Source organism: Rhinatrema bivittatum, chromosome 4, assembly GCF_901001135.1.
Source record: "Rhinatrema bivittatum chromosome 4, aRhiBiv1.1, whole genome shotgun sequence".
In the NCBI taxonomy this organism is placed as follows: Eukaryota; Metazoa; Chordata; class Amphibia; order Gymnophiona; family Rhinatrematidae; genus Rhinatrema; species Rhinatrema bivittatum.
Genome location: NC_042618.1, coordinates 415831625 through 415847270, shown reverse-complemented (window position 1 = coordinate 415847270; position 15646 = coordinate 415831625). Strand labels below are relative to the sequence as shown.

At 48.9% G+C, this 15646-nt stretch overlaps 1 protein-coding gene across 1 annotated transcript in view; it reads right to left on the bottom strand.

Annotated features, from left to right (window-relative positions):
• LOC115089425 (solute carrier family 26 member 6-like) overlaps nucleotides 1–15646 on the bottom strand; it is a 79494-nt gene that overhangs the window by 34466 nt on the left and 29382 nt on the right. The window contains exons 8-9 of the mRNA XM_029597518.1: nucleotides 6791–6904; nucleotides 2496–2573 (exon numbers count right to left, since the gene is read on the bottom strand). Of these exons, the coding sequence (XP_029453378.1) occupies nucleotides 2496–2573; nucleotides 6791–6904 (192 nt within the window). The remainder of the gene's footprint in view (nucleotides 1–2495; nucleotides 2574–6790; nucleotides 6905–15646) is intronic.

Here is a 15646-nt window from a genome sequence, read left to right as displayed (position 1 = left end):
TCTGTTTTTCTATGAGGTCCATATTCAGCCGCTGTGCGGCTCAACAAGTTAGCCACTGCCAGATACATTTATCCGGCCGACTTAGCCTATATATTCAGCGGTGTGTCTGATCATCAGAATTAGCCAGATAACGTATCTGGCTAACTCAGCTCTGCCCCATTGTGTCCATTACCCTCCCACCACTTAGCTGGATAAGTATTTGACATCTTTAAACATGGCGCCGGCCATCCAGTGCTCCTACCATGTGACAGGGGCCGGCCAATGGCACGGATACCCTGTCACATGCTAAGGGCAAAGGGCCATCGGCGCCATTTTGTTTACTGGCAGCCGACGGCCCGAGAGCGGGAGAATGCTCCCGGGACCCCCACTGGACCACTAGGTACTTAAAAAAATTTTTAGGGAGGTTGGAGGGGTCCGAAGGATGGGGGAATACTAAACAACTAATTTTAAAGGGTCGGGCTGTGTTTTTGTGTTACTTTTAAGTGCCCTTTCTTCCCTCCCATAACGATAAGAGAACCCACGAAATTAATCGTGGGGTTTCTTATCGCTATGGGGACCCCCGATATCTGACGAGATTGCAAATATTGTCCGATATTTTCAATCGTCAGATAAACGATTCACATCCCTAATACCATATGGGATCCAGTAAACCGCCTTGATTACTATGAAAAAAGGTAGTTTATTACATCTATTAAACTATTATTATTGAAAGTGTGTTTTTTTGCAGTATATGCCTATATAATATATATGTTGTTTATAAGTGATATTTTTACTTCAGAAGATTGTAATTTTAATGTCTATTTTCCATATGCAATCTGCCTTTTTAGGTTGGGGAAGTTAAATTTTAAAATGGAAAAGAATGAATAAGTTTTAATTATGGGGGGAGGGACTCTGAAGACTGAGAGCAAAAAAATAACAGTCCCAAAAACTGAGTGGTTAGAGCAGTGGGCTGCAGTCAAGGGAAGCCAGGGTTCAAATCCTATTGCCATTCCTTGTGACCTTGGGCAAGTCACGTCACCCTCCATTGCCTTCCCCCTGCCCTGGCCTTCGGTGGTTTCACCTGCACCAGGCCAAGGGGGGGGGGGGGGGGCCCTATTTCATCCTTCGCCTCAGGCAGCAGATTGCCTTGAGCCACCCCTGGTGTTACCAGAGCTTTTTGGGACAGGTACACTTACAAACCAGGCTGGACTCGCTGGATGGGTGTTCAAATTAAAGTTTACTGTGATTGATTTCGAAAGAATCAAGAGATGCAAAAAAAATAAAGTGTCCAATCACATCTGGGGTCCTTAGATTTACAAGAGCCAGGATTTAACTGATCCCTCCCTCTGTGGATGTGTCCCTCCAGGCAGGGGCTTGAAACTTTCTCATCCTCCATGGATGGGGATGATAAGTGTCCCAAGTGGGCTGGGGTGTCCTAACCATGACTCGATCCCCTACTGCTGTACTTGAGGTCCACGAAGAATCCCACACTCCAACCTGACAGTGTCCTGTGTCCCAGGAGGGAAACTCTGGGGGGGGGGGGGGGGGGGGGGTCTCTAGATGTCCTTCTCTTCTTCTCTCTCTTTGACTCCTCTTCAAAAGATAGGCTCAGACCTTCCTGGAGAAAAGGCCAAGTACTGAAAGCAGTCCTCACTGCTTCCAGCTCTGGGCAAGGAAGGGTGACAGAAAAAAATGCTTTCTTCCCTCTGAGACAGGAAAAACTCAACGGTGAAAACCTTTCTATCATCTTCCTGGAGGGGCACTGTAACCTCCTCTTGGATTGGGCGAATAGGTACACAGCCCCTCCTGACCACCCTGAGCAGGGGATACTGCCTGCCAGGAATGGTACAGGTCAAAACTGTAAAAAAAACTTCAAAAATCCTTTCACCGCTCTCTCTTCCCTCCAGACCTATGAAAGGAACTGGTAGGGAAGTGTCTCTCCCTCTCGGTACCAGACTGTGGGCCTAACTTGGAAAGCACACTGAAAACAGCTCCTTCTCCCTCAGAATCAAATCTGCACTACCACACTCTAACTTGGGCTAACTCCCCCTCCATGCCTAAAGGACTTCCGATTCCAGACCTCTGGAGGAGGCGCTGTATGCTATGCCCTTTGCTACCGTCTGTCTAACCAAAGGCTGGGAACCAGGGCCATCTAGTGGAGACCTCAGTCTCTACACCACAAAACTGCTTATTTTTATTGTGAAAACAATTGAACATCTTTCTCTGATCGCCATCTCTCAGCACAAGAGTTTAGAACAAATCCCTAAGGTTGGTTTATATTTAAGTCAAAATTAATCTGAAAGCAAGGACTGAACTTCTGCTTTCTTGCTGACGCACATGATCCAATATTTTGGCATATTTGCAGTGTTTTGGAGCTTTTCTTTATTTCAAATGGCTATTTATATTTAGATGAATAGCACAGGCAAAGGCAAACAGAAGAGGAAAGCAAGATCAAGAAGAGAAATACAAATCTGAAATGGCTTTCCAAGAGCAGAAGCCATATAACCAGGACGCACCTTGGGTAGGTCTTGAAACAGTTCTCCAGCTCGCAGAAGGATTACGAATATGACACAGCAAGATACAGCACTGGCTACCTAAAATAATAAAAAGAGGAAATAGACCAAAAAAAATTGATCATATGCAGTAGTAGAGAAATACTAGCCCTGAGTATAGGGTTGCCAATTCACCCCAGATCGACCAAGCAGGTTGATCCAAGCCCTGGCTTTGCCCCATCGCATGCACATAGTTGTAGTTCAGACTGTCACTTCATGTCTTTTTAAAATGGGTCAATGAGAACTACAGCTTCATGCAAAATAAGGACTCGGAGCAGCCTGTTTGGTCAACCTGGGGTAGACACAGCACTTCCATTTTCCATGAAATGTCATTTTTTTTCCAAAAAAAAAAAAGTTAAAGACACTTCTGAAAAATTCAGATCTAAGTTTTCAAATCTAGAATAAATATTTCATTTGTCCTGGGTTAGATGATAAAATCCTGTTTCTGCAGTCTGGCTTCCCCTCCACTTTCTGGTGGAAGGAACAATGATTGCATTGCTAATATTTCCCTATAAGAAAGTGGATAGCATCAAACCTTCATGGTTTATAACTGGTAGTTGTCATTTTCTGATTAATGGCAGCTCTGTGCTTTAATTTTTCATGTTTTCTAATGTGACAATGCGATCTGCCATCTGATGTATTCCCAACTAGGAGGTCATTTATAGCATTTTGCACAAATTAGGATTTGCGTTTAGATTTTTCTTTTTCAATTCCCATCCAGCGCGTTCTAGTTCTTGCAGTTTTGCTTTCCCTTCTATGGAAAGAAGAACCCAATGCACCAACACTCAGTGACATGGAAGAAACGAAGCTAAACTCAAGTTGGGAAACAATTAGGCTAATGGTATGTATTGGAGTAGATATTAAATGAGTGGAGGTGATGGAGGTCAGCACTGCATCAGGATCTGAACATGCATGGGGCAGATGTGGAGAGTGGTGGTGGGAGGGGAGTCAGGTGGAAGACATGGTGGGCGGCAGGGAAAGCTGGTGTTAGTTTGTCTATGCTCATCTAAAAAGAACACTAGAAAACCAGAGGAAGAATCTCAACTGGGCAGACTAAATGGGCCAATTAGTAAATGACAGCAGTTAAAGACCATTGGGCCAATACAGAAAACTTCAAGGGAGAGGCGCACGATCGAGTATTCAAATGAGGGCCCACAGTAAAAGGAGCGGCGGCTGTCAGCGGGTTTGACAGCCTACGCTCAATTTTACTGGCATCGGTTCTCGAACCCGCTGACAGCTACGGGTTCAGAAAACGGATGCCGGCATAATTGAGCGTCCGTCTTCCGATCCGCGAGCCGATTTAAAATGTTTTTTTTTTTTTTCAATTTTTGATTTTTTTTAAATTTTAGGGCCTCCAACTTAATATCGCTATGATATTAAGTTGGAGGGTGTACAGAAAAGTAGTTTTTTCTGCTTTTCTGTACACTTTCCCGGTGCCGGAAGAAATTAACGCTAGCCTTTGGGCAGGCGTTAATTTCTGAAAGTAAAATGTGCGGCTTGGCTGCACATTTTACTTTCTGAATCACACAGGAATAACTAATAGGCCCATCAACATGCATTTGCATGTTGCGGGCGCTATTAGTTTCGGGGGGGGGGGGGGGGGTTGGCCGCGTGTTTGACCCCTTACTGTACAAGGGGTAAAGCTAGCATGTCGAAAACGAGCAGCCAAACGCGGGCCAACAGTGCGCTCCACCAGAGTGCACTGTACAGTATTGGCCTGTATGTTACTATGTTGCATATCTACTTTGGGATATATTCTAGCATCACCAGAGAAGACGGTGAAAGAACTAAACTTAGAGGAGAACTAATGCTCACTTCCATCCTACACTGATTAGGGGGATGCACGGAAAAAACATTTCAATGTGTTTTATTTTTTTGTTTTTGATTTTTTAAAATTTGTTTCATTTTGTTTGATATTAATTTCTGTTCTTTTTGTTTATTAGAAATGAAATAAACCAAAAAAGAAAACCAAAAAACAAAAAAGGAAAAGAAGAGGCATCCCTCCCGCAGAAACCATTCTGTGCCTCTGACATTTGGAGCCATCCCCGACCCTCCCTGAAAGTCTCTTACCCCCATCTGTGGGGCCTCCAGTGTTAAAATTGGGCAAAAGTAATTCCCAATTGCTCCTGCCCCTCCAGGCCCTCTTTTTAAAATGGTGCTAGTTGGCACTATTTTGTTGTATGGCCATAAGCTGTCTGGTCATATAATAAAATGGAATTGGCCTCAAAGCCAACCAGTGCTATTTTTAAAACAAGACGTGGTGGGGCAAGAGCAACTGGGGACCCATTTTGACTTCAGAGACCCCACAGATGTGGTAAGAGGCATCCAGAAGATGGGTTTGGAGCATAAGGGAAGGCCTGGGTGGGGATGGGTGTGTGTGTGAGTCTTTCCATTCAGCAGTTCTGGGGAAATTTGTATTTCCAAAATGAAATGAAATTGAAAAACAAAATTGGAAGTGAACACCCCCCCCCCCCCACATACACACACACAAGAGACAGAGGTTTGAGCATGCTACCATTTAAGTGAAATGCAGCAAAAGAAAAGAAAGAAAGAAAGAAAGGAGAACAATGCAACTATTTAACCTGAGCCATCAGCCCAGGAAATTGAAAAGATCATCAGACCCATCACTGTGAAGGTACTTAAATGACCATTGAATAGATGAGTCACAGAATCAAGTAGGGGATTTGCATGTCACAGCCCCCTGAACCTCTGCTGGTCATTTTGTAGGAAATAGCACTAAAAAAATCAGAGGATTCAAACTCTTAAATTACAGAACTATGACTGGGAAAGGGATTTATGAGAGAAATGTACTGGAAAACAGTCCTAGGAAGTAAACAGATTTTCACCCTGACTAACAATGGTATTCAGACACGTGAGTACCGAGTTCCCAGACAACTTGGTCTATCTCTGGGGGTCTGCTCTGGGGGTCTATCTCTGGGGGTCTGCTTGGGTCTTGGCCTTTTGGCTGAGAGGTGACCCATACAGGATCAGACAATGGATAAAGCAAAAGCCAGGCTGAGAGAAGGTGACATCCATGTGTCTGGCCATGAACTTAGCATAACTAAAATCACTAAAAGCTGCAACTGCGGAGGGCCACAACTACTGAATGCTAAAACAGTCATGAGCCTAGAAGAGCTGTAAACACAAGCCAGGGAAAATCTTACTACTGAGGAATGAGACCTGAAGGTCAGCAGCAGGCCTGGAGGTGGAGTGGTCCCCCCCTTGAGTGAGGGGACCCCAGTGGCAGATCTGGAGATCAAGTAATCCCCCTTGAGCAAGGAGACCCCAGTGGCAGTCTTGGAGGCGAAGTCAGGTCCCCAGGAGGGTGGACTCCAGTGGCAGAACTGGAGATGGAGTGGTCCCCCTTGAACTAGAGGACTCCAGTAGCAGTCTTGGAGGTGGAGTTGGGTCCCCCAGAAGGGCGTGGACCCAAGTGGCAGTCTGTGAGGCAGTCGTGTCTCCCAGGAGGGTGGGGCCCCAGTGGCAGATGGGGAGGTGGAATAGGGCTCCCCCAGGAGGGTATGGACCCCAGCATTGGTATAGACTTTTCAGTGGAGTGGAAGGAGACGGTTTGAATACAGTAGACTCCTCCTCAGGCCAATACTGCCAGCCCAGTTGCATCTTTTCACATGGGTGAGATTTGGGATAAAGGGGGAGGATAATAATAATATTTGAGTAAGTGGGCATGCAAGAGGTCCTTTGTATTCTATTTGGTGGAATACTGTGGGGGCCAACAACCCCAAATTGCCAAATACTAAATGTTCTTGCTATCTTGTAGAAATGTATATAACCACCTGTAGATAAGTGTGCTGTTTGACATTCTATTAGCCATGTACATAGTCATGTAGAAATGTATATGCTTGCATAGAGTAATAACCCTATATATATTTGTACATGCTGCCAACCTTATTTACAGTCCCATTTGTTTCCTGGGGTGAAGAGAGGGAAATCCTACCCACTAACAACTTCTTCCCCAGGTGGAGGCACCAGGCGCCAAGAACATGAGAACCAATGGAGTCTGCCCTAGGGGGGCTCCCGCCAGGTCAATCCCGGGACACAGGGACACCCCGTGAGGTAAGCGGTCAAGAGGGCATTAAAGACGTTTTCTTCTTTTAATTTTCTAATGATATAACACAAAATGCATTTTTTTTGGTTGAGTTTTTCATTTTGTTAGAAAACAAATGCACATCCTTTCCCCCTGCACATCCTTGGATCCCAGGTCTGAAAATGCAGTAGCAGTGCTGTTCTCCACAACCTACCTGACTGTTTCCTCCGGTGCTTTCCTGCACCAGACTCCGAGAAACAGAGCTGCTGATGGCAAAACACTGGAAAAAGCTTCCCACAAAATTGCTGAGCCCCAGTGCTACCAATTCCTGCAAAGAAAGCATAACAGTAGAGTGGTGAAAGTTACCAGAAACATAAGGAGGAACGGGCACCTCAACCCCTAAGCAAGATAGTTGCATCATCCTAGACAGCGTATCTCCCATGAAGTCATATTGGACTTGTTTTGATGCAGTAATACAAACAATATCACAGAAGGATGAAAAATCTCAGTGTTGCAAGAATTGGAGTACAGGTCCAGGGTATTCTTGCATCAGCTTTGTGACATCTGGCAGGGGTGTGCAATTATTTGAAAATGACACAAAATCACCAATAACATGTGTTATGTCACGTCATGTCATTTTTAAATGAATAAAGCAAAGTATTTCATCATGCACAATGTTTTGTTTTAGCATGTGCAAAATGGTTTTAATGCACGCTAAAACCCCAAATAAAATAAATTAAAAGGAGCCCCCTCCCCCAAATGAAATAAAATGAAAAAAAGACACAAAATGATATTTTTTCCCATGCACACCCCTGATATTTGGAAGAGGTGGGTTGAGAGGCAGTAACTTGGCATTACTAGTCATAACAGCTGTACCAGTGGGCCAACTATCTCCCTGAGGGCCTCATCCTATCTGTCTGGAAAAGAATTGTTATGACAACCAAGACGGAAAGAGCACCTCAGAATGAGGTGAGTAAGGCATTTACTTGGACAACTTGAGTCACTTGGAAGGATAATAAAGTCGCATGAATAGAAAATAGGGGAAAGAACATTATTACTACTACTATTTGGAATGTACTTGGATTTCAGCAAGGCCTTTGACACAGTTTGCATAGGTGACTTATAAACAAATTGAGCACTCTTACGTGTGGGCTCTAAAGTGACTGACTGGGTTAGAAACTGTTTTAAGAGTGAGATGACAAAGGGTGGAGGTAAAAGGAGTTCACTCTGAGGCAAAGGGTGCACTGCAAGGATTGATCCGGTTCTGTTTAACATTTTTGTTAGCGATATTGCGGAAGGGCAATTGGGAAAGTTTTGCCTATTTTTGCGGATGATGATACAATCTGCAACAGGGTAGACAACCGGAACATGTGGAAAACATGAGGAAGGATGTACTGAAGCTTGAGGAATGGTCTAGAGCCTGGCGACTAAGATTTAATCAAAACACAACACAGGTCAAACACTGCAAACAAATGGAAAAATGAATAGAAGAATGCCCCAGGATGGTAGATGAAAAAAAATAAATAGAGTAACACATATAAATGCTAAAATCCTTTAAAATATTATAAATACTGAAAGACTAATAAAATGTTACATCAGTTGCAAAACAAAAACGTAAAATTGCAAAGTAGGTGCACTGGAATCAGAAGGATAACTATATAGAGGGTAGATTTTCAGAGCCCTGCTCGCCTAAATCCGCCCAAAACCGGGCGGATTTAGGCGAGCAGGGCCCTGCGCGCCGGGAAGCCTATTTACATAGGCCTCCCGGCGCGCGCAGAGCCCCGGGACTCGCGTAAGTCCCGGGTTCTCGGAGGGGGGCGTGTCGGGGGGCGGGCCCGGTCGTCGCGGCGTTCCGGGGGCGTGTCGGCAGCGTTTTGGGGGCGGGTACGGGGCGTGGCTACGGCCCGGGGGCGTGGCCGCGCCCTCCGTACCCGCCCCCAGGTCGCGGCCGGCGCGCAGCAGGCCCGCTGGCGCTCGGGGATTTACGTCTCCCTCCGGGAGGCGTAAATCCCCCCGACAAAGGTAAGGGGGGGGTGTAGACAGGGCCGGGCGGGTGGGTTAGGTAGGGGAAGGGAGGGGAAGGTGAGGGGAGGGCAAGGAAAGTTTCCCTCCAAGGCCGCTCCGATTTCGGAGCGGCCTTGGAGGGAACGGGGGGAGGCAGCGCGGCTCGGCGCGCGCAGGCTATACAAAATCGATAGCCTTGCGCGCGCCGATCCAGGATTTTAGCCGATACGCGCGACTATGCGCGTATCTACTAAAATCCAGCGTACTTTTGTTTGCGCCTGGAGCGCAAACAAAAGTAGGCTGTTCGCGCTCGTTTGAAAATCTACCCCAGAAAGTATTGTATTAATATAATAGCAAATTCCAAAGAAAAAACAATAAACATATAAAACATGTTTATAGACCCAACATGGCCATGTTTCGGCTTGACACTTGTTTCATAAGAACATAAGAAATTGCCATACTGGATCAGACCAAGGGTCCATCAAGCCCAGCATCCTGTTTCCAACAGTGGCCAATCCAGGCTTCAAGAACCTGGCAAGTACCCAAACACCAAGAAGATCCCATCCTACTGATGCTGGTAATAGCAGTAGCTATCTTCCAAGTCAACTTGATTAATAGCAGGTAATGGACTTCTCTCCAAGAACTTATCCAAACCTTTTTAAACCCAGCTATACTAAGGGGTAGATTTTAAAAAAAGAGCGCGATCGCGTACTTTTGTTAGCGCAGCAGGCACAAACAAAAGTACGCTGGATTTTATAAGATACGCGCATAGCCGAGCGTTATCTTATAAAATCCTGGATCGGCGCGCGCAAGGCTGCTGATTTTGGGCAGCCTGCGTGCGCCAAGCCGCGCAGCCTGCCTCCGTTCCCTCCGAGGCCGCTCCGAAATCGGAGCGGCCTCGGAGGGAACTTTCTTTCGCCCTCCCTTCACCTACATAACCCACCCCCCCGGCCCTATCTAAACCCCCCCCCTTACCTTTGTCCCTTGATTTACGCCTGCTAGAAGCAGACCTAAATCTACGCGCGCCAGCGGACTGCTGGCGCGCCGTCATCCGACCCGGGGGCTGGTCCGGAGGCCTCAACCATGCCCCCGGCCCCGCCCCCAAAACGCCACATCCCGCCCCTGCCCCCGACACGCCCCCTTAAAAAACCCCCGGGACCTACGCACGTCCCGGGGCTCTGCGCGCGCCGGCGGCCTATGCAAAATAGGCACGCCGGCGCGCGAGGGCCCTGCTCGCGTAATCTGGGCGGCTGCTGGTTACTTTAGTACTCCGTATATATTGAACACTCCAAGGCTTCTCAACCCCGTCACAGCAAGCATTGTCACTTGCAATTAGGTATGGTCCTCTTTTATCCATGTTTTTCATTTTTAGTTTTTATTACATTAATAAAATATTCTCTAAATAATTAGACTATTGATTTCTGCATGCCTCCTTTGCGATTGCCTATTTTTGTTTTGCAACATATGTAACATTTTATCAGTCTTTCAGTATTTACAATATTTTATTGGTTTTTAAAATTTATATAATTTATATTTGTTACCTGTATTTAATTTGTTTGTGATATCCACCATCCTGCTCACAGCTAGGTCCATGAGCAGCCTCTCACCTTCACCGCCAGCCTATCTGCTCTCCCGACGCTTGTCCTTCTGCGCTCCGCGGTGGTCAGGGCTGCCGCATGCAGCCTGGAGGCCGCCGACATCGCTGTTTCGTCTGCGGTAGGCAGGGGCCGCCACTGCCGTGCTTCCAGGCAGCCAGAGGCTGCTGTTCTCCTTGTTTCTTGCAGCACGGAGGCTGCCGACGTTTTCCTCCGTCCAAAGCGGCATGGGAGCCGCCCTCAGCCTCCTTTCTTGTGGCAGGAAGCCGCCTCCTACACTGGGCCTGTTCTGCGGCCTACTGCCACCTCCAGTTTCCTTGTTCGTGGCAGGGACGTCACTCTCCAGGGTCCTGCCTCCTTAGGTGCATGGCTGCGCCTCCTTCAGTCTCTTAAAGGGCCCGTGGTGGGAGTAGCCCTGTGGCCCTCCTGATGATGTCATCCAGACATTTTCTCTTCAGCCCTATAAAAGGAACCCTTCGCCAGTCTGTCTTCGCAAGGAGCTGCCTGCTCCGGAGTCTCTGCTGTTCCAGCTCTTTGTCCAAGAGGCTCCAACGTCCATCCTCGCTTCTTCAAGGCACTCTGTTTCTTCGTGGGAATTCCCTCGTTGTCTTCGTTCCATGGTTCCTGCTCCTTCGTCTTGTCTTTGTCTATGGTTCCTGGTCTCTCTTTGGATCCCATGTCTTCGTCTTCTGATGTCCCTGATGCCTTGCCTTTAGATGTCCTCATCTTCAGTTATTCTTGTCTTTGGATGTCCTGATGTCTTCACCTTCAGATGATCCAGATGTCCTAGTCTCTAGATGTTCCAGATGATTCTACCTTCAGATGTCCTCACCCTCAGATGTCCCTGATGTCCTTGCCCGTAGATGTCTCCGATGTCCTTGATGTCTTCATTTGCAGATGCCCTGACGTCGTCATCTTCAGATGATCCTGATGTCTTCATCTTCAGATGTTCTGCCTCCAGGTGTCCATTCCTTCTGGCTCCTCTCTTTGAAGCCTTGTCCTCGGATGTCTTTGGTTCTGGATCCGCCCTAGCCACCCACCAGCGGAGCATGCTGTCAGTGGACCTGCCAGGGCGCCGCTACATTGGGTCATTGAAACCCCTACTCTGACTGGAACCTGCTATGGGTGTCGCCCGGGTTCCCCTCATCCTGGTTTTAACCTTGCTGTCATCTATTCACTCACCAAGAGTCTTCGTCCACCAAGTTTCCTCAGCCTTCCTTTCTGCTGGATGTTCTAGGTTCCGGGGGCCAATCTCTGCCCATCTAGCGGACCCTGCTGTTAGTGGACCTGCCAGGGCACCAGTCGCACCAGGTCAATGAAGCCTCTTCTGGCTGGACCTGTCTTGTGCCACCCAGATCCTCTCTTCATCCTGATGCCGCAGCCTTGCCTAGTACCTTCACCCGACCATGTCTCCAAGTACCTTCATCTGATCATGCCTTCAAGTGTCTTCGTCTTGTTCCAGTTCCATCGCCTGTCCTTGACCTCTGTCCATCCTGTCGCATCTGCCGTTCCCAGGCGGTGGGTCCGAAAGGCTATCGAGTGGCCGGAGGGCTACCCCAGAGACCAGCATTGTGTTGTTGGGTCTCTTCGAATGCGTTCAGGTTCGGCAGAGGTCAGAGCTCCTGGTCTTCAGCCTGTCCGCCCATGCTTGGACATGTCTTGCCTGCCTCTGCGCTTCCACAGAGCACCTCTGCAGTCGCGCCATAGTCCAAGGGCACACTAACCTCCCCAGAATTGGGACCGCTCCTTAGCGCTCCCGCAACAGGAACAGCCTTTTTGTGGAGGTGCTGAAGATGAGGACAGTGTCAGAATTCAGGAGAGTGTTGGGCAAGCACAGAGGTTCTCCTAGGACAAGCAGGATGGTAGTCCTCACACATGGGTGACATCATCAGATGGAGCACAGCATGGAAAACTTCTGTCAAAGTTTCTAGAACTTTGACTAGACACACTGAGTATGCCCAGCATGCCACTATCCACACATTCCCCACGCGGGATCCCCCTTCAGTCTCTTCCAAGCAGCTGTTTGCCTCACAGTTTTTTGGAGCCTGCCTCTTTCTCGGTACTTTCCATCGGTATTTTTCTGCGCTGGGTCCCCTTCCCTGTCAGTGCTTCAGGGTGACAGGTAAGTTTTTTTGTATCTTCTGTGTGGTCGATTCTCGACTGTGCTGTTCTCAATATCCGCCGGTCATTAACCACTCACTGGCTCTTTTTCATGGCGTTGGGTTTTCGCTGATGTCCCCAATGTCTGCGGACCATGACCATCATGGATCCGCATGACGTTTGCATTCTCTGCCTGGGGACATTGCACGATGTTCAGGGGTGTCGTCTTGTGTGACCAAATGACCCCCAAGGGTTGTCAGGCTTGTCTTGATAAAATGGAAAAACTCTTTGGGTCAAAGAAATATTACCCTTCAATGCCAGCATTGTGTACCTGTACTCCTAATGACCGTGGGGAACCAATGGGGCTGCCTCCCTCAGGGCCCACACCTCTTTCAGCGTCTTCACGTGAGCACAGTTCAGGAGTTAGGCATTCTCCAGCATTGTGACTCTCAAGAACCTCAGAATCATCTCCATCCGTGGTGCCGGGAAAAGACCAGGCCAAGCACTGTGGGAAACCTCAGAAGCATCGGCACCGATCTCCATCATCACACAGGGCCATGTTTGGGGCAGCACTGGGGTACTCCGTGCTGCCCCCAAAGTGACCCCGTGGAGAAGAGGCATCGACCTCTATCGTACCCGGGAGTCCTGGGCATTCCCCACCGACATTGGTGCCGAGTACTGAGCCATTGGCGCCCAGGGTTCTCTTGATGTCCCAGTGGCCACCGAGTCCACCTCCATCCGGAGTCATCCCAATTATGGGTTCCTCAGAGGAGGAGGATGCGCACTCTTGCTTGGTCCAGTTCCCAGTGCTTCGGGGCCCCTGGTATCTTCGAGACCATCGGTGCCCTCGGTTCCATCGATGTCATTGGTGCCTTTGGCTCTGAGGCCGGGGGTCTCAGGCAGGGTCCATCCTCGGGGCTTCCCAGGAGACTTCAGTGAGAAGGAGGCCCCATATGATCCCTGGGGAGAAGATACCTCTGATTCTTCCTTGCAGGACTCTGGAGACATCCCCTCAGATCCATCTCCTCCAGAAGAGAGGCATAGATTTCTGCCAGAGGATCTGACCTTTGTGGGCTTTGATGGGCTATGGCTGAGTCTGTCCCCTTCCAGCTTCTGGCAGAGGAGGACACCCGTCACAAAATGCTGGAGGTTCTCCAGTTCATAGATGTCCCAAAGGAGGTGTTCGCTATCTCCATTTATGATATTTTCAAGGAATTGCACCTAAGGATGTGGAGAACCCAGTCTCCATACCGCTAGTGAACTGTAAGGCAGACGGACTCTACCTCATCCAGTCAGCCTTAGGTTTTGAGAGGCGCCAGCTCCCACACCAGTCAGTGGTGGTGGAGTCAGCCCTCAAAAAAGCCAAACACTCCCATACAAACGCTTCGGTGCCTCCAGGATGGGAACACCAGGCTACAGATGCACTGAGTAGGAAGATCTATCAGGGTGTGATGTTGATCGCTCCCATTGCCTCCTACCAACTTTATATGACCCAGTACAGTTGCAGCCTCTGGAAGCAGGTCTGGAGGTAGCTGAACACCTTCCCCAGCAACATCAGGAAGCCCTCCTACCCCTTGCCCAGCAGGGCCTTGAGTGCAACAAACATGAGGTGCGTTCCACCTATGATGCTTTCAAGACTGAGGCTTGGATAGCAGTATGGGCATTGGAGCCTGTAGGCTGGCATAACTCCAAGCATCGGACCTCCAACTGGAGATCCAAGACAAACTCACTGACCTACCCTGTACTGGGGAGAACTTGTTTGGGGACAAAGTGCGGGATGCTGTAGCTCAGCTGAAGAACCATCATGAGACCTTCCAGCATCTCTCTGCCAGCACTTTGGACCCTCCATCATCAGTCTGGAAGTCCTCACATCAGGGCAGCAGAAGATCATTTTATCGCCAGAGGAAATATCCTCCGGCCCCGCGTACCCACATGCCGTGAGTGATTTCTAGGGGTTGCTCTCGACAGCAGTGGACTTCCAGTCCTCAGCCAGTCCCCCAGCAAAGCCCCACTAAGGAGTTTTTGTTATTGTTTGTAAGGTTTTAGGTGGACCCTTGGACACTGTGGCTGCTGCCCACGCCCACGGGGGGAAGTCCCAGGAGGGGCCACAGGTCAGGCTCAGCTTAGGACACACAACACAGATAGATCTTTTATTAACATATTGAGGAGCCACCAGAGGTGGCAGTAGTGAGCAGAGATGAAGCCCGGCTGGCTAGTAGTCCCTCAGGGCTCTGGAAAAGCGATCCCACAATGGCTGTGCTGTAGTGAAGAGAAACTGAGATAGTGAGTACAATGAAGAATGCAGGGTTCTGGAATAGAGCCTCATTGGTTGAGTACTCACACAGTGAGTAGGAATCACTGGAGCTGGAGTAGCGGCAGGCCCTCGAGGAGTGAGTACCTGGTTCCAGGGAACAGCTCTGAGAGAAGTAGATGGTAACTCACTGATGGTGTAAGCAGCGGTATCTTCCAGGCAGAAGTGAAGTCCAGGCAGCGAGTCCGGGAACATGGGCCATTGAGGAGCGAGTACCAGTTCCAGATAGTGACCTGAAAGAGAAGAGAGAGGCCCCCAAGGAGCGCGTACCCCAAATAGAGTAAGTCCAATAATGGAGAGGCAGAGTAGCTAGGTACAGAGAGCGACCTTGCTAACTCGATTAGCTAGCAGTAGCGTAGGCTATGTGTATCCAGGATGCGTGATGTCATCACAGGGGGATGCCCCTGAGGTTCGTGCCAAAGACAGTATTTGAAGCATGGCCGTGCGGCGCACGCACCCTAAGGCAGCTGGACAGCATGGGAGGCAGCACCCAAGCCGGACCGGGGACGCTGGAGAGGACAGCAGGCAGATGCCGCGGCAGCCAAACGTCTGTCAACCGCGGGAGGAGTCACCAGAGAGGTAAGGAGGGCGGAGTGGAGACGTCGGGCAGCGACAGTTATAACAGTTTTGACTGGTCTGGAGGGAGCAGTTTTGACTGGTCTGGAGGTCGACTACAGTCCTTCCAGGACCAATGGCAACAGATCATCTCAGTCCACTGGGTCCTATATCGGTTGCATTTTCCTGAGAGGACTCTCTCCCCTGTTCGCTGTGGGGTCAGACCCCACATCAGGAGGTTCTTTGAACAGAGCTCTCCGCCCTGTTAATGGCAGGAGCGGTAGAACGCATTCCGCAAAGTCAACAAGGACAGGATTCTACTCCAAATACTTCCTGATTCTAAGAAAACAGGGGGGTTACGCCCCCCTTGAACAAATATCTATGAAGAGAAAAATTCAAGATGGTCTCACTGGGCACCCTGATTCCCCTTCTACAAAGAGGGGACTGGCTTTGCTCCGTCAATCTAAAGGACGCTTATGCTCACATAGGAATCTCCCACGGTCAC